Source organism: Pygocentrus nattereri, chromosome 12 (assembly GCF_015220715.1).
Source record: "Pygocentrus nattereri isolate fPygNat1 chromosome 12, fPygNat1.pri, whole genome shotgun sequence".
Lineage (NCBI taxonomy): Eukaryota > Metazoa > Chordata > Actinopteri > Characiformes > Serrasalmidae > Pygocentrus > Pygocentrus nattereri.
Genome location: NC_051222.1, coordinates 18,040,907 through 18,065,348, shown reverse-complemented (window position 1 = coordinate 18,065,348; position 24,442 = coordinate 18,040,907). Strand labels below are relative to the sequence as shown.

The 24,442-nt window shown below is 38.8% G+C and overlaps 1 protein-coding gene across 3 annotated transcripts in view; it reads right to left on the bottom strand.

Moving 5' to 3' along the window:
• Positions 1-8,269: 8,269 nt before the first annotated feature.
• LOC108434745 (MSL complex subunit 3) overlaps positions 8,270-24,442 on the bottom strand; it is a 33,271-nt gene continuing 17,098 nt past the window's right edge. For all 3 annotated transcript variants that reach the window (XM_017710101.2, XM_037543731.1, XM_037543730.1), the window contains 3 exons: positions 23,439-23,538; positions 20,420-20,504; positions 8,270-10,642 (listed from right to left, as the gene is read on the bottom strand). In XM_017710101.2, the coding sequence (XP_017565590.1) occupies positions 10,543-10,642; positions 20,420-20,504; positions 23,439-23,538 (285 nt within the window). In that variant the 3' untranslated portion in view covers positions 8,270-10,542. The remainder of the gene's footprint in view (positions 10,643-20,419; positions 20,505-23,438; positions 23,539-24,442) is intronic.

Below are 24,442 nucleotides of genomic sequence, written 5' to 3'. Positions count from 1 at the left end.
GTGTGGTCCTGCTGCGATGCAGCAGCTTTTGGAAAGCACTGTACAAAGCTAGGATTAGGACTACAAAGCTGTGAGAGCATTAACTACCACACTTACACACACATACCCAGTGAGGATTCTTGAGAGAAAGCCAGCAAAAGTCTCCAAGCAGGCACTGAAGTACGGCTGTGTTCTGTGATGTCCTCCATTCGAAAAGCTGAGGCAACAAACTTGGAGAACACTTGAGCTAATGGGGTCTTCAATTTCTAAAAATGTAATGTTTGCACATGCTGTGCTGCTTCAGTCTGCTGGATCCGCACTCCTCAAATCCGTCTCGGCAAGTGAAATCATCTCAAATCTAGTTGATATATCTAGTGTTTCTCATCCTGAGACAGTTATAAAGACATTACATTTAACATTTCCAGCCATTTTCTACTTGTTTGAGTCAGTGTATCTAGAGAAAGTGTCTTATTCTACTGGCAATATAATTATTCTTGTTTTGAGCAGTAATTCAACATGATCTGGCAATAGAATAAGATACTTTCTCGAGATAAAATTACAAAATCACAAGCAAAAAAATAATCCTAGGAACAGGTTAAAAATCACAGGAGGTTTGCTGTTATGGTTATTGGGGTAACTGATGGATTTTGTGATGCTGACCACAGAAATTTCTTCAAATGTTACATACCACATAACAGAATCACATCCACAAAGCAAACAAAGCAAAAATTACAAACTAACTGCAAAAAGGCATTTCATGTATTATGTATGCCACTAGACAGATAAGTATACATAAAGAATAATTACATTCTTCTTACAAACATGTAGACACCTCAATTATAGGCTTACAAATTTGTGTTCAATGTGTCAATGTGTCATTTCACCAAACATTTCTGAGGATACAAAACTTTATGAAATTTGTCGTCCAATGCTAACATGCAGCAATATTCTTAGAACAATCACATTAATTAAATTAAAACGAAAAAATTACAGACCCAAAATATTTGAGGTTTAAACACTCCTGGAAAACTCTCCAGTCTTAACATCAAATATAACATGTGCCATAACTTATGCACACGCCATATTTAATTATTTTCCAAAAAAACAGTAGCTGTGCATTAAAATGTGCAGAAGCATGTTCTCTGTAGAGGACGCATCAACTTCTCTTCACTTCAAAAACAACTGAAAATCAACATTTTGCAGCGCAGTAGTCAACAGTTATTGCTATGTTGCACTTCTACTCCTCTTATGTCATTATTCATATTCATAAACATGGTGGTTGCTCTTGTTTTTCTGTATTGCATCAATCGTCTTGTACTTTACTGTTTACGATTTTCTTTATTGTGAATTTACATGCAAGTAGCTGTACCGAATCCTAATATCAAGAATGTTTTTGTATGCTATTAATCAATCTTATAATAATGAAGCCAACTCCAGAAGGTAACTGGAGTGGTCAAACAATTTAGTGAGAGCAATGTAACTGACAGAACATCTGCTGTTTATTTGGACTATTTAAATAGACCACAGACCAATCAGGAACCAGCTAATTCATAACTATATCATGTTTTTTCTTCCGTCTGAACGTTTCCCAGCTCTGATTCTCTAGTCCACCTGCAATCCACACTTTTGTGCTTTGCTGCTTTCAGCACAAGAAGGACATGGTGGTTTGCTAAAGACTGAGCTGGGAAATGCTGATTTGCATTAAAAAACAAGGCAACTGGTAAACACTCACTGTTGCATCTGTACAGGTTCCTCCAGCCATCCCACATCTGCTGCAGTTATGGATGTGTCAGCAAGGGCCCTGGAGTCCATGTTGTTGCACAGAAATCCAAGGCTTTGGTGTAGAAGAGGACGCAATGAAAAAGGAAAGCCAGAAAGACAGTGGATGACCGAGAAATGAGTTCCAAATGCATTTCCAGATGATGGTATTTGCTAATTTTAAATCGAATCAAGAGAAACAGATATGAAGAAGGTGGCCGGGACAAATCGGTTTATCGAGCCCCAGATGTGTGGCTGGTCTGAAATTTCTCCGCTATCCGATACCACGGGGCCAAATGCCCATCTCCAGTTTCTTTTGTAAGTGCTTCGTTATGCTCTGGTATAGCATTCCAATTAAATTAGCACCTAGCACTCTGTCCATTTGGCTCATTACGACAGAGAGAGCCTCGCTGCAGCAGAATGGGCTGAGAGCTTGTTTGGAAATGATGGCTATTGACGGGACTGTGCAGCATCCAGGTGCAGACTGATGGGAAATGGTAACTTGGTTGAGAATTTTGGCGAGGCACATGGAAACCTAGACACTAGCTTAAAACATGTTATCCAATTGGCAAGAACAATGCATGTGACTTCTGTTAATACTGGCCAACTTGTCCAAAAGCTCACTACATTAGCAATGATAACAGTGTCTATTTCTAATTGTTCTAATGGCAGAAACGGTTTCGGTTACTCTGAAAAGCTAAGTGTGTAAAAGATGGCCCGATTTCCAGAAGTCATAAAGATTACACATTTCTTTCATATTTTAAGCAAGACAATGTTTTTACTTACATCTTTCACAGAAAAAAAGAAACAAATTGAAAAAAGGAAAAAGGGCACCCTACATGGTCAGTACTTAGTAACACCCCCCTTGGCAAGTATCACAGTTTGTAAATGCTTGCTTTAAGTCTTTCCATTCATCTTTGAGGAATTTTCACCACTCTTCCTTGCAAAAGACTTCTAGTTCAATGAGATTCTTCGGCTGTCTTGTTCACGCTGCACCTATGAGGACTATCCACAGATTTTTGATGATGTTAAGGTTGGAGGGCTGTGAGAGTCATTGCAAAATCTTCAGCTTGTGCCTCCTGAAGTAGAGACCATTGTGGGTTTTGATGTGTGTTTGCTATCTTTGTATAGCCTTCTCTTGCTTTGTGGGCATCAATTGCTCTTCAGAGTGCTAGACAGCTGCAAAAATTTGGGCCCACAGTCCCAAATTTACCTTTCCTTGCTCTCAACCCAACATGGGTAGAGGCTGGGGATCTTACTGATCTTGTAACTCAAGATCTTATGATGTTCTAGAATGCTTTAGCAGCAAACACCTGCAGGATGGCTGCTGATGCTGCTAGAGCGAGAGAGTGGGCAGTCATGGGCTGGAGGTTAGAGATCCAGCCTCATGACTGGAAGGTCGCCGGTTCGATCCCCAGAGCCGACAGCACATGACTGAGGTGTCCTTGAGCAAGACACCTAACCCCCACAATCTTACATTTATTTATCTTAGTTATTATTTTAAAAATAAAATCGTCATGCTTGTTGTGATAGAACTTTGCTTGTTTAATCATTAAGTTTTGGCTGGAAACAAAAGGGTTCCGTTCTTGAAATCAGAATGTTTGTCTCCGTGATCTCAGTAGATACAACCAAGCTAACTCCCAGCCTTCAAGCATTCAGGAGCATTAATACAATTAAGAACTGACAGTTCTTAGTCAATCATGTTTTGATTTCCAGTGGGTGTGAGTATGAGGGGTAGCCTGACCAGGTTTGTCAGTTGTTAGAAATGAAAAACAGAAGCAGCAACTCAATGCCAAGATGCCTTACTAAAAGATTCACTGCAAAACAGCTGCAAGTTAAAATGAATGTTAATGCCTGGTACAAGCTTCAAATAAAACACAATGTCTTTTATAAGCTTCAAATGTTCATGTTTATTAGCAGAAAATGTCATTAGCGTAGAGGTGATTTTCCTTGGTTTTGACAGAGTTTTGACACTTATGGCCTGAACTGAAGGCCTAGCTCTAAAGATCATTGTTAACCACAGAACCAAAGAAAAGGCAATGGTGAATTTATCTAGTTCACTGTGTGTGAGGGGGGTCTTTTTGACTAATTACTGCATATAGAGTACTGTTAAAGGGATTGTGTTGTACTTTAAAGAGAATACACCTATATTTTTCAGCATACTCCAAAGAAGATCCACTGTTGGTTCCCTAAACCAGTGGGGACCTTTATGAACCCCCAGATGGTCCACATTTTTGCTCTATCCTTATGACCATCTAGTGGTTTCTTAGGAATGGTTTACAAACCCTAAAGAAACTTACAATGGCCCATATTCATAAAGCCTCTGACATTAGGAGAGCTGATCTAGTATCTGTTCCCATCACAAATAAGTGAGTAATCTGTTCCTAGATCAGCATTTTAGCTTTATGAATACAGGCCAATGGATACATCATTTCTGTAAATGAGATGTGAGGAGTGAGGAACCTCCACATTAGGCAAAGGCTTTACAACAATTAAGATGGCTTTGAGTATAGTTTTAGGAAAGCAAAGAACCAATCAGGAACCTTTTTTTTAAGAGTGTATTTTCTGCTCCAACACCTCTTCCTCAACTCAGGAACTGCTCAGCTGTGCTAAAAAGAAAAAATAGTAAAGAATCAAATTGTGCAGGAATGGCCCATTCGAGAACCAGCACCGAGACACACTGCATTAGGGTGTAATAAGAGTTTTAACTGAACATCTGCAGTGCTTAAATGCTCTAGCACCCCCTCGGTAACATTACATCCATCTCCATCTGTGAACCTCGTGCATTTAGCACTTAGAGCATAGCAGAAAGGCAAAGGCTTACACAAGCTCAAGATGTGGTGTCAGAGGAAGGTATAACATTCAGAGCAAAGCAATACGTAGTTCTTTACCTAGCTCTTTCAGGACAGGGCCCCGCAGTTTTTCTTGCTCCAAAATGACCAAATTCTTACCAAGTGCATCGACACTAAGGGCCATGAGCCAAGACCCAAGACTAAAGAGAACAGTGGCTTTATACTTTTATTGCAGGTTACACTACATGAGATGCTGCAGCTGGTTTCTTGGCCACATTTGGTGGCAGACTAAGCAATATTAGGTATGCTTTCATGTTAAAAAGACAGATTATATGATAAAGATTTTCTACCAGTAGGCCTTCAGCGCAAAAACTCAAGCAAAAGTGTTACTGCAAATAACATCACAGCTTTGATTTGGTCACAGACACATGGAGAAGATGAGTTATTTGCCATAACACATGACAGTGTTCTAATGGTTTTTATAAACAGTTATGCAAATAAATAAATAAATAAATAGAAGCCTTGAACATTATACAAAATGTGCTTTTATGACTAATTCCTTCTGTTACCAAAGTAGTAGCCTGACATTACAGATATACAAACTAGCTATAATATATAAACAGCTATAAACTGTTGCAATATCAGGTTCAGCTCAGTTTCTTCTAAATTGAATATATAGTTCTGAGATTGACCTGAAACTCTTCTTCAGAATCTGACCAAACAGACTGCAGATCAAATATTATTTTACAAAAGAGAAGTTACCCAATGTGTATATTTTCCTTTTGTGTTTGCACAAGAAATAACATACCAATGGCAGCTGCAGCATAATGTGAGTTATTCTTCTTCTTTCGGCTGCTCCCTTTAGGGGTCGCCAAAGCGGATCATCTGCCTCCATCTTGCCCTATCCACTGCCTCCTCTACTTTTACACCAACCATCTCCACTACATCCATAAACCTTCTCTGAGGTCTACCTCTTCTCCTTCTACCCAGCAGCTCCATCTCCAACATTCTTTGACCAATATATCCACTATTCCTCCTCAACACATGTCCAAACCATCTCAACCTGGCCTCTCTGGCTTTATCTCCAAACTGCTCCACCTTCACTGTCCCTCTGATCTGCTCATTTCTAATCTTGTCCAGCCTTGTCACTCCCAACGAAAATCTCAGCATCTTCATCTCTGCCACCTCCAGCTCAGCCTCCTGTCTTTTACAGAGAGCCACAGTCTCCAAACCATACATCATAGCAGGACGCACTACTGTCTTGTAAACCTTCCCTTTCACTCTTGCTGCTATCCTTCTGTCACACATCAGCCCTGACACCGTCTCCACCCACTCCATCCTGCCTGCACCCTCTTCTTCACCGCTTTTCTACACTGTCCATTGCTCTGGATGGTTGACCCAAGATATTTGAAGTCATCCACCTTTACGACCTCTACTCCTTGCATCTTCACCTTTCCACCTGCCTCCCTCTCATTCACACACATGTATTCCGTCTGGTCTCTACTGACCTTCATTCCTTTCCTCTCCAGTGCAAACCTCCACCTCTCCAGATTCTCTTCCACCTGCTATCTACTCTCACCACAGATTACAATGTCATCTGCAAACATCATGGTCCATGGAGCCTCCTGCCTGACATCTGTCAACCTTTCCATCACCATTGCAAACAAGAAGCGGCTCAAAGCTGATCCCTGATGTAACCCTACCTTCACCTTGAAACCATTTGTCACTCCAACTTCACACCTCACCACTGTCTCACTATCCTCATACATGTCCTGCACCCCCCTAACATACTTTTCAGCTACACCTGACTTCCTCATACAGTACCACAGTTCCTCTCTTGGCACCCTATCATATGCCTTCTCTAGATCCACAAAGACACAATGTAGCTCCTTCTGACCTTCTCTGTACTTCTCTACCAACACTCTCAACGCAAAAATTGCATCTGTGGTACTCTTTCTGGGCATGAAACCAAACTGCTGTTCACTGATCTGAACCTCTCGCCTTAGCCTTGCTTCAACAACTCTTTCCCATACCTTCATGGTGTGGCTCATCAACTTTATACCTCTGTAGTTACTGCAGCTCTGCACGTCACCCTTGTTCTTAAAAATGGGGACCAATACACTGCTTCTCCACTCATCAGGCATCCTCTCACTCTCCAGGATTTTGTTAAACAACCTGGTTAAAAAGTCCACTGCCTTCTCTCCTAAACATCTCCATATCTCCACAGGTATGTCATCTGGACCAACTGCCTTTCCATTCTTCATCCTTTTTAAAGCTGCCCTCACTTCCACCTTACTAATTCTCTGCACTTCCTGATCCACTATCTCTCCCCCTGTTGTCCTCCTTTCTCTCTCGTTTTCCTAATTCATTAGTTCTTCAAAGTACTTCTTCCATCTACTCAACACTCTCTGTTCACTCACTAGTACATTTCCCTCTCTATCCTTTATCAGCCTAACCTGCTGTACATCCTTTCCAGCTCTATCTCTCCATTTAGCCAAGTGATACAAGTCCTTTACTCCTTCTTTACTGTCCAGCCTCTCATACAGCTCATCATAGGCCTGAGCCTTTGCCACCGCCACCATTCTTTTCGCTATACGACTAGCCTCACAGAACTCCTGCCTACTTCCTTCATCTCTCTGGTTATCCCACTTTTTCTTAACTGCCTTCTTCTTCTGAATACTCTCCTGGACTTCCTCATTCCACCACCAACTTTCCTTGTCTTCTTTCCTCTGACCAGATGAAACACCCAACACATTCTTGCCAGTTTCTCTCACCACCTTAGCTGTAGTTTCCCAGTCCTCAGGTAGCTCCTCACTGCCCCCAAGGGCCTGTTGCAATTTTTCTCTGAACTGCCTGCAACCATCCTCCTCCTTCAGCTTCCACCATCTAATCTTTGGCTCTGTCTTCACTCTCTTCCTCTTCTTTGTTTCTAATCTCATTCTACAGGCAACCACCCTATGCTGCCTTGCTACACTTTCCCCTGGTACCACTTTACAATCTCCAATCTCCTTTAGGTGGCATCTCCTGCTAAGGATATAATCCACCTGTGTGCACCTCCCTCCACTCTTGTGTGTCACCCTGTGTTCTTCCCTCTTCTGAAAATACGTGTTCACCACAGCCATTTCCATTCTCTCTGCAAAATCTACAACCAACTGACCTTCCGCATTTCTGTCTTTCACACCATACATACCCAGCACCTCTTCATCCCCTCTGTTCTCTTCACCAACATGTCCATTGAAGTCTAGTGCTGTAGTCTAGTCATGACCATCTAGTGCTAGTGGATGATGTGTTCAACAACAACAAAAAACGCGTTTTACACTTTTTCCTTATTTCTGAACATTTGACAGTATAAATGCGGCACTTATTTTAAATCATGCTGATATAAAAATGTTACAAACTTTCTGGTGAAAATTTTAGTGAATCTCAACTGACATGGCAGTTTAATACAAGACTAAACTTGATCCCTGTCCAGGAAACCGTCTCGGTAAACCATGCTGCTTTACCTGTAGAAGTAGGCTCTTATCGTCAAGATTAACAGAGAAATCAAGGCTCTTTTGTCCTGTGGCATCAGGGAGGGTCTGAGTGATTTTAACGATATGTAGGAGTGACGGGAGGTTGGTGAAACATTACTGGTTAATAATATTTTCCCCACCTGCTGGTGCAGTGACGTACGTACAACACATAAGTTGTGAGTCTTTAGATGAATCAACATTCATGAACTCCAACAACAACAACAAAAAAATTTCAGGCCAAAAAAGGTTGCAGGCCAGTCTTTAATGTCACATTGCTAACTTATTTTTAAATACACTGCAAGGCATACTGCATTCGCAACATACAGCGGCATAATCACCCTACTTCAGAACAAGACAGCTGAAAGAATACCAGATTTTGTGCATTTCAGGAAAACCAGAATTTTATGTTTTGAATTAAACCTACTTGTTGAATCACGTCTGCAACTTTTACATATTACACATTTGAGGCCAGCCACAAGATCAGGAGATTTCATTAAGATTATGTCTTGCCAATGTCACTGCATTGTAGAACTCAGACATGCAGGCCTAACAGCATCTGAGGATAAACCGAGGGACCATTCCATACATGTTATATGGGCTATACTTCATCTTTTTAATGGTAACATAAAATAACTTGAAAGCACATTTTCCCAGCAGTTAAAACTTGAAAAATGTGAAACAATTTGGGTTTAGTGAAGTCTGTTATACACAGATTCTATTCAGGTATTTTATAGTTATTCAGGTTCTAGCAGAGTTCATTTTTGTTTACGAATATGACCAGGAGTATGACCACAGACCAGGAACAAGAGAACCCTAGTTTAGTGTTGTTATTCTAAGAGCCTTGAAGAATACTGTTGAGGGCTTTCAGAGCAGGGCTGCGTAAAACATCGTTTGGTAATCATTATTGCAATATTGGCTTCTGTAATACTGTTATAACAGAAGGCCGCAATATGCAAATAAGCCATGAAACCAATCACCATTTACCGTGTGCTGTATCTCAGTTCCAGAGCGTTTCCAAGTCTTTTGATGAATCAACGCATTAAAGTGTTCCAACAAAATGAAATTATTTTGGTCAAAATAATGCAGGCCAGTCTTTAATCATGTCACATTACTGTTATATCAATGCATTTTAATACACTGCAAGGCATACTGCAATTGCAACATGTAGCAATATAATTACCCTACTTTAGATCACAAATGCTGAGTAAATTTCAGATTTTGTACATCTTACTTTCACATAAATTACAAGGACGGAGGGCCTGCTCCTATATCAGTAATTTTACTATGGTTAAAGGACAATTACAAAAGCAGAATTTTCAAAATTCCTGCATCAAGATGGAAACAAAGTCATTAAGAGTGGTTTAGGCGAAATGCTGCGTTCTAGACAAACTGTTCACAGTGGTGGTGATAGGACATCTTAACGCCTTCAGGGGACACTCCACAGAAGGTTATTTAATAAAGTGGTCATGGATATGCTGCCAGATGTCTGAGAATATAAAGGTTTAGCTTAAAATGCTTTTTTTGAAAAGCTGTTGATGGTGGGGAGGTACACAGAAGGCATCATACGACAAAATATATCCCAAAGAAAACGTACATTTTCAGTTTTACCACAATATTATCATCAATGACATTACATATAAAAGCTCAGACATGAGTAGGTTCACTGGCTCTTTTGTCTAGTAAATAAAATATAGGGCTATATTTGGCAATCTCAGATTCATATCAATGTCATTAAAGAAATGAAAGTCACTAGCTTTCTCTAAAATGCACCATCCCACATGAAATCACTCTGAATGACTTTGCATCTCAGCAATTTATTTATGCTAATTTTTTTTTAATATAAAAACTGTTGGATTCCCCATTAATTATGGAAAAAAACTGAACATCCTTCAAAATGTAACAGCTATGGCACAGAGGGCATCTAAAAAATTAACACTTGATAACAGACAATGATCTACAACAGAAAAAAACAAAACATCTAGCTTGCAGGAATCAGCAGAAAGAACTAATGGTACCAAGATCTCTTTAGTTCACACATAAGGACCTCCGAAATAAGTCTTTCTTGCCGCTTCTGTCGCTTGCCTAAGCAAAAGGAGGAGCCAAAGCAAGAACACTATAGTGCTGGGGAGAAAACAGTTGCTGAGCATTAAGAGACAGGGCAAAATGAGAAATTGCTGAAGAAACTGCGGCCTCCCTCTGGCCTCAAAAGCAAGCTGAAAAATAAGAAAGGGATGTCCTTTCTTAAGCCACAATGTCCAAAAAGCTTCAAGCAAAAAAATACAAATAAATCTTAAAGAAAAAAAAAAAAAAAAAAAAAGACAAAAAGCAAAAGAATGTCGTCCTGCCATCTGGAGAAAGTGAACAATGCGAGTTGGTCAGACTCCAGGCGGCTTGAGAAGCTTTGCAAAGTCAAAAAAGAAGAATGACAGCGTTCGGCAGTCAGTGGCAGTGCAGACGACACAGATGCAAAACAGAAGGGGGCCCTCCACAGGAGCGGTCTATCAGCAGACTGGCCGCGGCTGCTTCATGCAGTAATGGGCTTCGGTGGCCGACACGTATGCAGACTCAGGAAAGAAGTCTTCGTGAAACTCGGCTAAAAACCTGCCCAAGAGACAGAATGTCAGAAAACAGTGTTAGAAGAATAGTTCATGAGTCACCATCTTCTCAGCTAGCAGCCCAGGCAGGTTTTGTATCTGAAGACTAAAGAAATGCGTTTTCATAATAGCCTATTTTGTATAGAGTCATTGTTTGAAAACACAAATAAGTAATATTTAATATTAATATTTTAATATAATATTTGAGGTTATTTAACACTCATTCAGAAAATGTGTGATTATTTCCACTTGCAGTTTGCATGGTGCTTTATTGGTGGGGTACAAGCTTCTATGTAACTATTGGCATAGCCTTATAGCTCCAAAACAAAACTAAAGCTGGCTTGTACTACACATTTTTTGGCGGTCTGGAATTTGATTAAAACTGGCATGATGGCATGAAAGATTTATTAGCATGAACACGGATACAAACCTTTGAACCTAAGCGACAAAATAACAAACGAAATCCATCCACTGTTGAACACTTAAAATATACCTTAAAAAAAAAAAAGAGGAACTCACAGCCTTTTAGGGCTTCAGGGACAGCTTGATCAATTCTAAACTAAAACATGCTTTTTTGGTTCAGTTTTATTCTAAAGGCTCAAGCTTGTATTGCAATAAGATACATTATATTGTTTCAATTATTACAATGTAGACCAATTATAGTTTAGGGGGCGGGGTCTCAGAACAAACAACATGATGATTAGGACCACTGTTCAACATAACACACACCACACCACAGAAACTTGTCATACGAACTGAACAGACATCTGTCTTTGATGGGCTGTTTTTCTTTGAAGTACACCGCCAGCTTTAGCCTTCTGAGCTGCCATGTGATCGGAGGCCTTTCAATACTTTCAAGTTTGATTTTTCATTATTCAAGATGTTCACTTGTCCAGTAGTCTGAGGTGGAAAAGGTCTTGGGTAGTCCCCTCTTTTAACAATGCCTTTTTAAGATGCTTCTCTGTAGCTTCTTCACAAGTATTACTACTAAGGAGTCTTCTCATTACTCTCAACTTTCCCTCAACTCAAACCTTGAGAACAAGTGAGTCAGGCAATAGTCGATGATGAGAGGAAAAAAGGTAAAGGGGAGTGCATCAGGGAAGGGGTTGCTGCGAAATTCTTGCATATGTTGTATGCAAAATGCAGTTCTCATTGCACAACAGAATGATCTCCATTTTCTCAACCACATTTTTATACATGATTTGTGGTTTTTCGCTACATTTCTTGGTTTGGTCCAGTATCAGTTTTTGTTTCAGATGGACATCACCTGCTGAAATTTCATATTAGGCATATTAAAACAAGAAGGTGGAACAAAACTTCTCAATCAAATTAGGTTTTGTAGCTTTGCCATGAAGAGTCTAACATCATGTATGGAAAAAGAAATAAGTAAGTGATTTTAAAAATAAATAAATAACTCTTTACGCAGCCACAAGCGTGTCTATTCATCCGGAACAAGAGCTAATTAATCATTTTATCAGTGCTAAATAGAGCACAGAAGCGCCTGCTCCCTGTATCCTGTCGTAAGGGTTCATTCAAGCGAACAGCACATGTTTAACAAATGTCCCAATACAGCAGGATTTCTGAGTCTGAAACAACTCACAGAAACACAAATTCACAATACTGTAAAATGACAGGTATTTTAGTCAAAAGGAATAAAGGAAATGCATCAAAAGGTTTTTAAGGCTGGGTTATTCTGTGTTACAGCAAAAACATGAGCAGTGCTGACATCTTGGTCTACTATTCATGAGTACAGTAGTTTCCATTAAATCACAAAGCAATTACTGTATTTTAAAAGGTGCGATAAGAGGGGCAATTAATAACTTTATTTTTTCATTGGGTGGGCTGCACCAACAAAGATTAAGCTTAGACTTCGATTAAAAAAAGGTAAAGGGAAGTGTATCAGGGAAGGGGTTGCTGTGAAAAATATTTCATTTATTTCGTTTATCTATCAATCAATCAATCAATCAATCAATCAATCAATCAATCAATCAATCATGCTGCAATAAACTAAATCTAGCTTTTAAAAATATAAACTGAATATCCTCCAGGTAAGAATTCAGTTTTATTGAACTAGCTAATCCAGGATGAACAGCTTGGCAGATAGCTAGCTAGTGTTAGTCAGTCAACAGGCTAAAAGGCTACTCTTATAATACTCTGTTTTGCTTTAGATTAAGTAATTATTGAGCTTTTACTGTAAAACTGCAACAAATAGAATAACAGAGCATTTATATTTAAAATACATTGATTCAAATGATTATATTTGAATTAATAATATCATATTATACTTCTCAGTGCCAAATAAAGCCTCCGGGTCTAATAACAGACTATTTTAACTGTCTATTTAAAGGATGAAATTCACTCTCTGCCCTTGAGATCTACAGCTCTGTTCATGACTGATGCATCCTAAACTCTGACATTTCTACAAATTATTTGAAATCTGAAGTTGTCAATTTCATACATCTCTGCAACTTTTATTTTTATTATTATTATTTTTTATTATAAACAAATTTTTTGAGTGCCAGAGTTCATAGAATTATAACACTATAGAGAAGGGGTGCACAACATTCCTTGGAGAGCTGGTGTCCAGCAAACTTTGGTGGTTCCCCTGCTCAAACGCACCCACTAAACCTGGCAATTAAACAGGTGTGTGTAGTCAGATGTGCAGCAAACTGGGTGCTCCAGAACTGGAGTATAGAGCCCCACAAACTATTTTATGAACAGTCATTGTGATATTAATGTAGCACTGATAGTGTTTTGTATCCCAACATCTGACACGAGACAAGAAAGAAAAAGTGTGAAGAACAGCAGAGTGAGTGCGCAGTCCGTGTAAATCTTTGAGAAAGCGCTGTAACACGGGTACAGTCTGCGCATTCCAGCCTTTGGGATTTTGCGTGCGTGTTGTGAACCACTTTTCTTTTCTCTTTTAAGACGGCCCACTAAAATGCTGTCGCCGCGTTTCGCTTCCGTGTTGCTTAGTAACGTGAGGGCGGAGGAGCTTTAGGGAAGAGAAGCCTCAGTTTTGACACAGAGCCATATCGTAGTCAGACAGACTACAGCCACAGAGGATAAGAGCTGACAATGTCTGCTTCATCTGGGCTATGCTGTCTGTCAAAAGTTTGAGGACATTTAACTTTTCTAAATGTTTGTACTAAATGGACAATTGACAAAAGGGCTGTCTTGGGGATAAAGACATACCCACACATTTTACTTCCTTGCTGGGATGTCTGCACTCAAACCTTTCAGGTATTTAATCCACCTCTGGACTATTAACAGTTGTTTGGCAGAGTAAATGGTCAGATCATGTAATATTTGCTATACACTTCAAAGAACACACTTTAAGCTTAGTGTTACAAAACATGTCCAAAGTATTAGTAAACGGCTAATCTGCATTATTTTTTCTTTCTTACTTAGAATAAGCCTTTATGATGTTTTATGGACAGTGGAACTACCAGCCAGAGCTGGGCAACATGACAATATTTATCGCTATTGTGATAAATTACGTCAAAACATGTCATGTGTTTTTCTGAGCACATCATGGATATTTATAAAGAGTGCATAATTAGTCCTGTTTAACTGGATTTAGTGCAGCACAGTACCTAAGATGTTCAATACAAACCACTGGATTAACAGCTTTCAACAGCATTTTGATAGCATCTTTTACACTTTTTTTTTTTTTTTTTTTTTTTTTTTTAAATATGACACCACTAAATCAGTCCCAATGTCTGAGCTTTCAAAAAGAATTCAATATTCTATCATTAAAACGTTGTGAAGTAATTTTACATTTTATATCACTCAACTACCAGCTACATGACACTACAAAGACCTAAAAACTACAGTGGGCTATAGGACTATATGAAACTGATCATTACTGTAATAAATTACATCACCATGCTCTTTTCTGAGCAGCTTGTGGTTACTAACAGCTCATGGAACAACTGAAGATTTAAAGGTTAATCAGATTAAGCATAGCACAGTAAGTGAAATGTCATAAAAATGATTGTTTTAATAGTTCTTGATCAGTCACTGATGGTTCTGTCCGTTCCAATTCATCAAGTCCCATAAAAACTAAAAACGTAAAGTGTAATGTTACATTTTTGCTGAATTGCTCACCAAGTCCATACATTTTAGTTATTAAGAGACCGGTCACAAACTCTCTCTTTTGAAAGATCAACTGACATTAACCACAGCCAACATTCATAACTGTCAAATAAAAAAAGACAGTTTTTGCTTCTAAAATCTGACTGGTTACAACACATGAAGCTGTTGTAATATGACCACAAAGGTTTGTACACGGCCTTGCCGTTGTGTACAGATTGCGATTTGCACACACACAGTTTGGATCAATTTGCTGCACCAATACAATAATATTGCACCAATAAAATAGGAAACTTAAACCGCCAAGCGCAAGCCTAACATCATGTCTTTTGGCAAGCGTTGGCTAGGGGAGTATAAAACCTCTAGTACTGAGTCATGGAGCATTGGAATTGCATTCTCTGGAGTGACAGAGCACCATCTGAAGCCTGAGTGGGGTGTCATTTAACACCACTACCTGCCTTCACTAATGCTCTTTTGGCTGAATGCAATTACATTTTTACAGCTATATTCCAACATCTAGAGTAAAGCCTCCTCAGAAGAGTAGAGACTGTTACTGCAGCAAAAAGGAACATAATCCCTATTAATATGGCTGATTTCAGAAGAAACACTGGAAGAGAAGGTGACCGCATGTTGGACATATGGAATACACTGATACATTTTATTATACTGTATTTTGAACCCGTTTCATTACAAACTCCACTTTGCGTAGTGTCCAAGACCAACCTAACAACAAATCACTAAAACCTCAAACTCACAGCCTATTAAAGGACAAACGCTTAGGCTCATTTATTGTGTGCAAGTATAAGTGTACTCCCTTTCGACCAAAAGACTACAAATTCATCAGAGAAAAGCTGTCGACACGGCCCCCTAAGGTGGGATGGCAACTTGCCTTAAATAACCCAATTCGCCAAAGTTTGCAGGCGAAAAGCTCCCTGTCTAATCAGGAGAATAATCCGGAATGTCCTTCATATCTTCTGCTCGGCCAAATCCGCTAAATCTTGCCATCTCATCTTAGCTTCCCCCACTGCACGGGCTCCTAATCTCACTGCAAACAAATTATCCTCATCAGAGGGGAAAAAAATAAAGAATTCTATAAGCAACATCATCATGATCGAACAAGCCATAGCATTGTAATTTCTGCCAACACCACTACTGTTAACTCTTAATCCAACACATTTGTGATTAATTATTCTAGTTGACACTTGAGATTGACCATGCTGGGTGTAGACATCGCAAAAATTAGGGTGTAAAATTTCAGAAATGGTACAGAGGAACAAGCCCAGAGTTTCAATTTCTTTCTCTCAGAGACAAAACACACCATCAGCCAGACACAATCAGAGATGTGCACATACGTAACAGATGGGATTAACCTCAATCATTCTAGCTGAGATCCATTTGCTTCTATCCCATCATGCACTCATTCTGACAGTTACGGCCCACTTGCCTTCATTTGCTTTCCCTTTCTTCTGTGAAAAAGCATGAACAAGGTCTTTATAAAGCACAGATTGGGGTAGAACTTCGTCTAACAGACATTAAAAGTCAGTGGTGCCAAGTTTAAGGAGCTAATAATTCAGATAACTGGTAATACTGGATGATTTTATTGTCCAGACTGTATCAGTTACACGCCAATACAGATATAGCTCAAAAGCTAGAACTGTCTTGCTTACCTGCTCAAACACACCTTATCAGTTGTAGCCACAGTCTGATGAAGTATTTGAAGACAGTGCATGATTTTAGCAATTAAGTACAGCAGTGAAAAGCCACGAGAAGACTCCAGAAACAGCTTTTCTGCTAGCACAGTTTGACGGTAAACCAATTCCACTGCAAGCTGTGCAAAACTATGCTGTAGTTCAGTTTTAAGTTTTGAGAACCGCCAGCTTGTTTGTTTAACTCGCATGCAAAATGACCAATTATGGCCCTTGAGCGCAACGTACAGGCAAAGAAAACAAAGGTGCATGGTATAAAACGGCTAACCAGGATGTCTTAGGTCACGCAACCCCTTACGCAGGCATAAAAATGTATTATCACTTAAATTAAGATACTGAAGATAATATTTTTGAGATAATACATGTACATATATGTAGAGCTCTTAATATCATTTTAAATATGCTATTTTTTTTACCTTGATTATACAGTTTGGGCATATGTCTTTTCTATATAAAACTTTCCTGATAGCTTTTTGTATAATGGCACAGCACATCTGAATTCATTTCTGGAGTCCTGAATGGGTCTAGGCAGTACATTAAGTTTAAAAGGATAGCACTGCCACCTTTACAGAGAGCTGTGAAGGTGCTCAGACCAACAACACTTAACAGCTGTAGAACAAAATCAAGCATAGGACCACATTATGACAGAGTAGTGACTTATGTAAACCTTGTGAATTTCATCACGTGCAATTCCAAGATTTATTAGGTGCGAGATGGGGGTTGGAAGTGGGTTCAGAGAGTTCCTCAACTGCGCTCCACAGCGCTCAGAGCAGGTGGGAGTTGGTACTGCAGAGGTTTGATTAGAGAGGAGAATAATAAATCCCTGGGATTTGGGGCCAGCTGAAGATCGCTGGGCAGGATTTAAAGATTAGTTCAGAGGCTTGTGTAACGCCCACTGATCTCACTCACTTTTAAAGTGAATTGACACACACACACACACACACACACACACACACACACACACACACACACACACACACACACACACACACACACACACACACACACCCCATTCTTTATAAAGGAAATCGGCGCCGGCAACAAATAACACCTCAATCCACCATCTGATCTTTTCATCCTAACAACACAAAGCAGCTATTGTACTTGCTGTTATTTGCTACTTCCCAATCTGAACTGAAGATGAGACAGTGAGCAAACAGCCAGTCCTACAAATGAAGAAGCAGCTTCATGACATGGCATTGCTAACTGCTCTTTGGTATTGATGAAAGGCTGAAGAGTTGTACAGGTGCCTTTTTGCCCCATTCAGTTTTCCTAGTAGTCAGGGAGACGTGGGGTGTCCGTGGAAGTGAGGAAACAGCTCAGCTGATCGATGGAGTCAGCCTGAACGGACAATGCTCTGGGGAACCCTGAACTGTCACATCAACAATTCTATTCTGGTCCAGTCTTCGCTTGCAATGCTTCCTGATGCCCTATTCGACCATTTTCTGGCTCTGGTTCCTCAGCAAAATCAGTGGTGTCATATTATGAAACCAAGACTAATGAGTAGGGGTGTAAACATGTGATGCAGCAATAAAACTTCTTGGGTAATATCAAACCAAAGTTTCAGGATATTATATATCCTGAAAAAAAAAAAAAAAAAGATAAATAAGAAGAGTTTACATTAAAATTTCAGTATGCACACGCTACAGTATCCCCACATCCTTGGCAACAGAGACTGGCTGGTCATCCAAAGCTATGAATTCCATCTTTTCTTTTCTTTTTTATTTAAATGCTTGAGTGCCGTCATTTGTACCATGTAAATTCCAAAAACGGGTTGTTGTGCAATATATAAAAAATAAATAAATATATATAAAAAAAAAAAAAAAAAAATGCAGTGATGTGCTTGTCATGAAAACTTTCTCAGAAAAAACGTTGCAAATATTTTCTAAAACTATCGCTTCAGTGTGCTAGCAGGGACCTTCATGCTTCTGTGACTTTGCTGTATTTTGAATTTTAAAAAGTGTAACAGTGACTATTGTCTCTATATAAACCATAGAAGTGTTCCACATGACTGAGATTTTCACTGTTAATCTGCTGCTGTTCAAACTGAGTAAACACTAAAAGAAAAGGTAAGCACACAGGTGCTGTACTTAAATGTTGCTGCTATACATGCACCATAATGTATAATTATGAATGACTTATTGAGCTAAGACAGAGAGAAGTAAAGAGCAAATACCACTATCAATATTGCTAGTTTGGATAATAGGAGGTACTGGAAAAGTGTATACCAAGTGTTCATTCATTGCACAAAATGGGAGCTTTAAAAGAAGAAGAAAAAAATAAAAAAATCAGCCAAAACTGATAGCCACTGAGCTAGGAAGATATGTGAATTGGCTAGGATGCACCAGAATCACCTCCAGATCCATGTTTTCACACCTTCACTAAATAACAGAAAAAAATAGTTCACTAGCCTCATCACTGTTGTTTTGTATTAACTTCAATGATGTGTAAAATGGGATTAAGTGAAGTTCTCAGCACATGCTTTCAGTAATATTAGTATGAGCCTTGCTAACCTGTTAAGAGATCATGGGATAAAATTACATTGTAAATGTTGATATGAGCTTGGCAAACAGAGCACATAATCAAGCAGTTCGTAGAAGATGAAGCAGAAACTGTAACCTGGTTAAAAACATTTTAGTCTGCTTATGCATGCTGGCCCAGCAATAAAACAGGACCTATAACTCCAACCTGAAGAGCCCATAGAGGATTTTATATGAGTTATTGATTTGAGCAAACAGTTAATCTAATCATCTCAGAGATCTGACTAATGTTGACAGGCTATTGCAAACAGGGCAAGGTCAAGGCAGTCATGTTAGTCACGACAGGGCAGAAAAAGGCACCATTAATCAGGATAATGCAGGTCAAAGGAGTTTAAAAGTAATGACGAAACCACAGCCGAGATTACGTTCATCACACAGACTACTATATGGAAATTCGTGGCACATTTATAAGAATACCAGCATTAGCATTCTGCTAGCATGAATGACATGAATTGGTGTGTGTAACAAAATATGTACAGTATGTAATCCACAGTGTGATCCTGTTTTGATTACAGAGGGCAAAAGAACTCATAAAACTGACTGCCCTAGTTAATCTTATCGATTTAGACCTGTACTGAAACACTGTAGAAATGTAGACTGTGATTTTGGGTTTTGAAAGAAAAATATGCCACCTTTCAAAGAAACATCAATGTCTGTTAATTAAATATTTAAAAAAAAAAAAAAGTTCCTTCTAAAGCTTAAACAGACTGGAAAAATCAATGAGATCATCAGCTATTCATCTCAGCATTATTAAACTCCTGTATGGATTGATGGAACCGAACAGCTTCCTAAGCACTAAACATGCTCACAAGTGATAAGCTTAGCTTCAGTGTTATACCAGACTTGTGCATGCATTGTGTCACAAAATTACACACATGGCATCAACGGAGAAAAAAAAGAAATAAAAAAACAAACAAAAAAAAAAACAAACAAACAAAAAAAAACACACAGCTACTTACTTTGTATGCAAATTTACAAGATCTTGTTATTGGGCTATGGTGAATTGTTAGCTCAGTTCATAAGACAGCAGTGGGACAATGGGATCAACAGTGAAGTTAAGCTGGTGATGACGGCCTAAACAATTAAGAATCTTGCATTTTGAAATAAGTTCATTTTTCAATTGATGTTAACAGAAGAAGTACATGAAGAAAACTGCCATCCAAACAAAGAGGAACTGAGTGAATTAAATTAAAATGAAAGTTTATGTATTCTAAATACCTCACCTTTTTACTTATCGTAACTAAATATGTTACTGTCTACAGTTAAGACAGTGTACTCAGTACTCAAATACTTTTTCCAAAGCACTGTGCGTATCCTGATAATTAGCAACGTTAGCAGTTCTGTTAAAATTTTCATTATATAACATTCACTGGAATATCAGCATAAAGACTCTTCTAACAGCATCTATCTACCAAGTAAATGTGTGACTGGAGTAGGAGGTACCTGAGAAAAAGCTCCAGGTGTTTTACCAAGGCCCTCAGATTCTTCTCAGGCATGTGCATCTTGCCAAGGATCTCAGGAAGCTTCACTGCAGAAAGATCCAAAACATTCAAATAAATGGTCCGGCTATGCTCACACTGCAGGTAAAAGTGAGCCAAATTTGCTGTATTACTTCACATATAATAGATTTATTGTGTGACACTGAATTGTATAATTAATTAATAAAAATCAAAGTTCAGATCTGACCACCCTGACTGCAATTACGAAACAAGTGCTGAATTGGGCGCAAAAGACTAATCAGCTGTTGTGTGTAGAAGTAAACACACCTGACCACATTATTAACATTCCATTCCAGCTTAAATGGAGCAGCAGGTCCATGTTAATACTGTTCTATATAAAGACAGAATGGAATTTATCCATAAAAAACAGGTGAATAGATATCCAACTTCATCCTTGTGGAGAGGACAAGTCTCAGCAGCTACTTCTACTTCACAGAATTCAAGGAGTCACTAAGTGCCAATTCTGAATGGATGAAACAAATAACCTTGCTCTGTAGGGTCATTAATGGCTACTGATTGATACCTCTATTCAGGTGTGGGCTGCACAGTTTGCTGGCAGTTATTTAGTCACGTTATAAAATCCCCTCATACTCATTCCGGCCAGAAGGTAAGATATCACACACCCACACCCACACCCACACACACACGATCTTACCGCTTTTTCTTATTTTACACAGATTTTGACCTTTAAATATTCTTTATTTATTTTGTCTTCTAGAAAAATGACTTGTTCTCTCTTCAATAAGTACTGTTATTTGTTAGAAACAAACACTGGAAATTAAAAAAAAAAAGTTAAGGAGTTGCAAAACTGACAATCTAAACAGCTTTCCATTTGATAGTCATCATGATGAAACTTCTTATCTCTGGAATCATGACTTCATGGAAGAAGGAAAAGTGTTCATAAGTATGGGTCAAGTGTTTTTTTGTGTCATCTTTAAAAAAGGAAATTTCTAAATGGATTCTGAAAAATGTGTCATGTTACACACTTCTACTTAAGACCAGCTGTCCAAACACCATACTCCACATCACTGTAGAGCCTGCGTTTTACATTATGTTCAGAGGTTCTGCTTATTTAAATGAAAAACGCTACTGTAGCCGCTTAAATGCAACTGCTCACTGGACAAGAAGTGCAGCGCGGAGCAGAAGATACTACAAGACTATAAAGGAAATAAAGCCTCGATAAACAAACTCAAGCTCATTTTACACTACACAAGTACTTTTCATGGATTGAAACCTTACATGTCATTTAGTGAATTCATCATGCTTGGTCTCAGTTCACGTGTCAAAAACTCACTGCTTACAAGCTACAACGTATGAGGGGGAAATAAGATATGATACGATCAAACTTAATTTCTGCTTCATTCTGTCACTTGATTCGATGTGAAATGATTCACTGTAGAAAAGCTTACTAAAATTCACCCAGCACAAATACAGCCATTTTATTTACTGTACAAAAGTATCAGTGAATCTACACTTGTCTAAGTCTACATGTTGACAGTGTAAAAACAGCAATAAAATTATAAAGCGATTATTTCGCTTTAAAACACACTATGTACCTCTTGCACCAACATTTTTATGCCAAATTCTCTCAAAACTACCATGAAACAATGAGTGCATTTACATGCACTTAAATCATCTCATATCAGTTTGACAAACTGATCAGGAGGGCTGGCTCGGTCCTAGGGACTCCTCTAGACCCAGTGCAGGCGGTGGGAGAAAGGAGGATGCTGAACAAGCTAGCATCCATGCTGGAGAACGACTCCCACCCCATGCGTGAGACTCTGGTAGCACTGGGCAGTTCCTTTAGTGACCGGCTCCTTCACCCCAAGTGTGTGAAGGAGCGCTATTGCAGGTCCTTCCTTCCTGCTGCTGTGAGACTGTACAACCAGCACTGCTCCCAGTAGAACACATACAATACAATACAATATACACTTACATTCAGAATGCGAACATTTTTCATTGTGCAATATGCTAAGTGCAATACAGATTCCTATGCAACTCTTATTTTATTATTATTTATTTATTTATTATTGTTATTATTTATTTATTATTTTGTTGTAAATAGTCTAGAGATGTAGCTTTAATTTTTATTATTTATAATGTTGATAAGGTTTATACTGTTTCCTGTTTCTACTACTGAGTGCCTTACTTCTATTACTCTGCTGCTGCTGTAATACTGTGAATTTCCCCGCTGTGGGACTAATAAAGGATTATCTTATCTTATTTTCAGGTTTTGCGGTCTGTTTTTGCACACGTGCAGATTCAAAAATCCAAAAGAAATCAGAGTGAGAGCACACGTGCTGAGAAATTCGTTTACCCAGCTCTCTTTATAGAATTTCTTAAGATTTCTAGACCTTACTCCAATCTAAGAAATCAGAGTATGCTGTTTATATGACCATTTGAATAATCAGCTGACTGCAGAAGTCCAATTACGCTCGGACTACTGAGTGCATGTAAACACACTTCCTGTCTCAGACATGATGCAATGTAAACATTTTTGTGAGGTGGCCTTTAGAAACATTAAACTCTTCAGTCATCTGATTCCCATCAATTCTGAACAATTTTTTTTAATAACAAACCTGATTAAATTCCTCCTTCAAACGTCTTTAGATTTATTGCTCTTCTTGGTGTAAATTTCAAGCCTCACATCACCTATAATGGGTTTCTGAGGTAAGCTTCTGGATTTAATTTAATGCAGTAATAAAGAGAAAGCAAGCAGAGAGTCACTAAGTGGCAGCATACATCAACGCCGAACAGCAGCGACAACACGTGCAACTCAAGTGCTACGTGTAACTTCTAAAATATAAATGGTACAATAATTCGTAAATGTAAATATAAAAGCTGTTACCAAACACAGACAGACAAAACATCATTTATTAAAAACCATTTTTTCTTTAAACTTCCACAAACTTCTATCAGGCAATGCGACTGACAGAAGTACAATGGTGACCTATGACACTCACCGAAGAGCCGTAGGAGATGCTGAGAGCCGTACAGGTATGATGGCGGTGGAGGCTGATCGCTCAGAGGGTAGTTATCAGGCGTTAGTCTCCAACTCAGGACCTGGAGCACATGATGGGATTCAGTGTCAGTGACATGGACAGATTAACAGATCTACTCTTCATGTCTCATGGCAGAGGCACAGATGAATTGGTTATAAATAGAGTACATGCACTGTATTCCACGGATCTGAAGTAAGCAGCTGCAGCACCGGAGGAGGCGTGTTGCAGATGTTTTATGTTAAACAGAGCAGAAAGGGGAGCAGATGTTTGGTGCAGCTGTGCCGATAGTCAGTAAGGCTCTTTGATCAGAGTGACATTGCCATTGTAGGTTTCAAAATGCTAAATCAGAGTGCATGAAACACCAATATAAGCAAAATCACAAAGGAGAATTTCACTGATTTTTCTCATTTTTTGTATAATCAAACAGTTTAGAGATGTAAACAAAGTCGAGCCGTTTAATGTCAAATGCTCAGTTCTAGAGAAATGTACAGTTAGAAGTGTTCACAGATAAAAACCAAAAGTGTTTAAAAAGCTACCACAGATTTGCTAGAGTATCCTTGAGTTAATGAATATATTTAGTTAACAGCAAGGAAAGAAAAAGCAAAAAAAAAAAAAAAAAAAAAAAAAAAAAAAAAAAACCCAAGCTCTGGAGTGAAGAAGCGAAAAATTTAACACGTTTTACCACTCAAAAACAAGAAGGCTAACTATTAGTCTTTTGTGTTGAACAAGTAATGGATGCTGTCTGTTCAGCTGAGCTAATAAGCCAAAACTACAGCTAACTAGTGCAATTTCAGATGAAGACTTGTTTTCTACAGGTGTTATTTTTACCTCAGTGCATGATGTGCCAAAGTGTTAGTCTGTGACAATAAAACATTTTCACCGGTCCTGGACAAAGCAGATAACAACTAGAGTAATTAGTCTACTTAAAAACAACAGTGCCAGATCTCTGCCTTCTCAGGTCATTT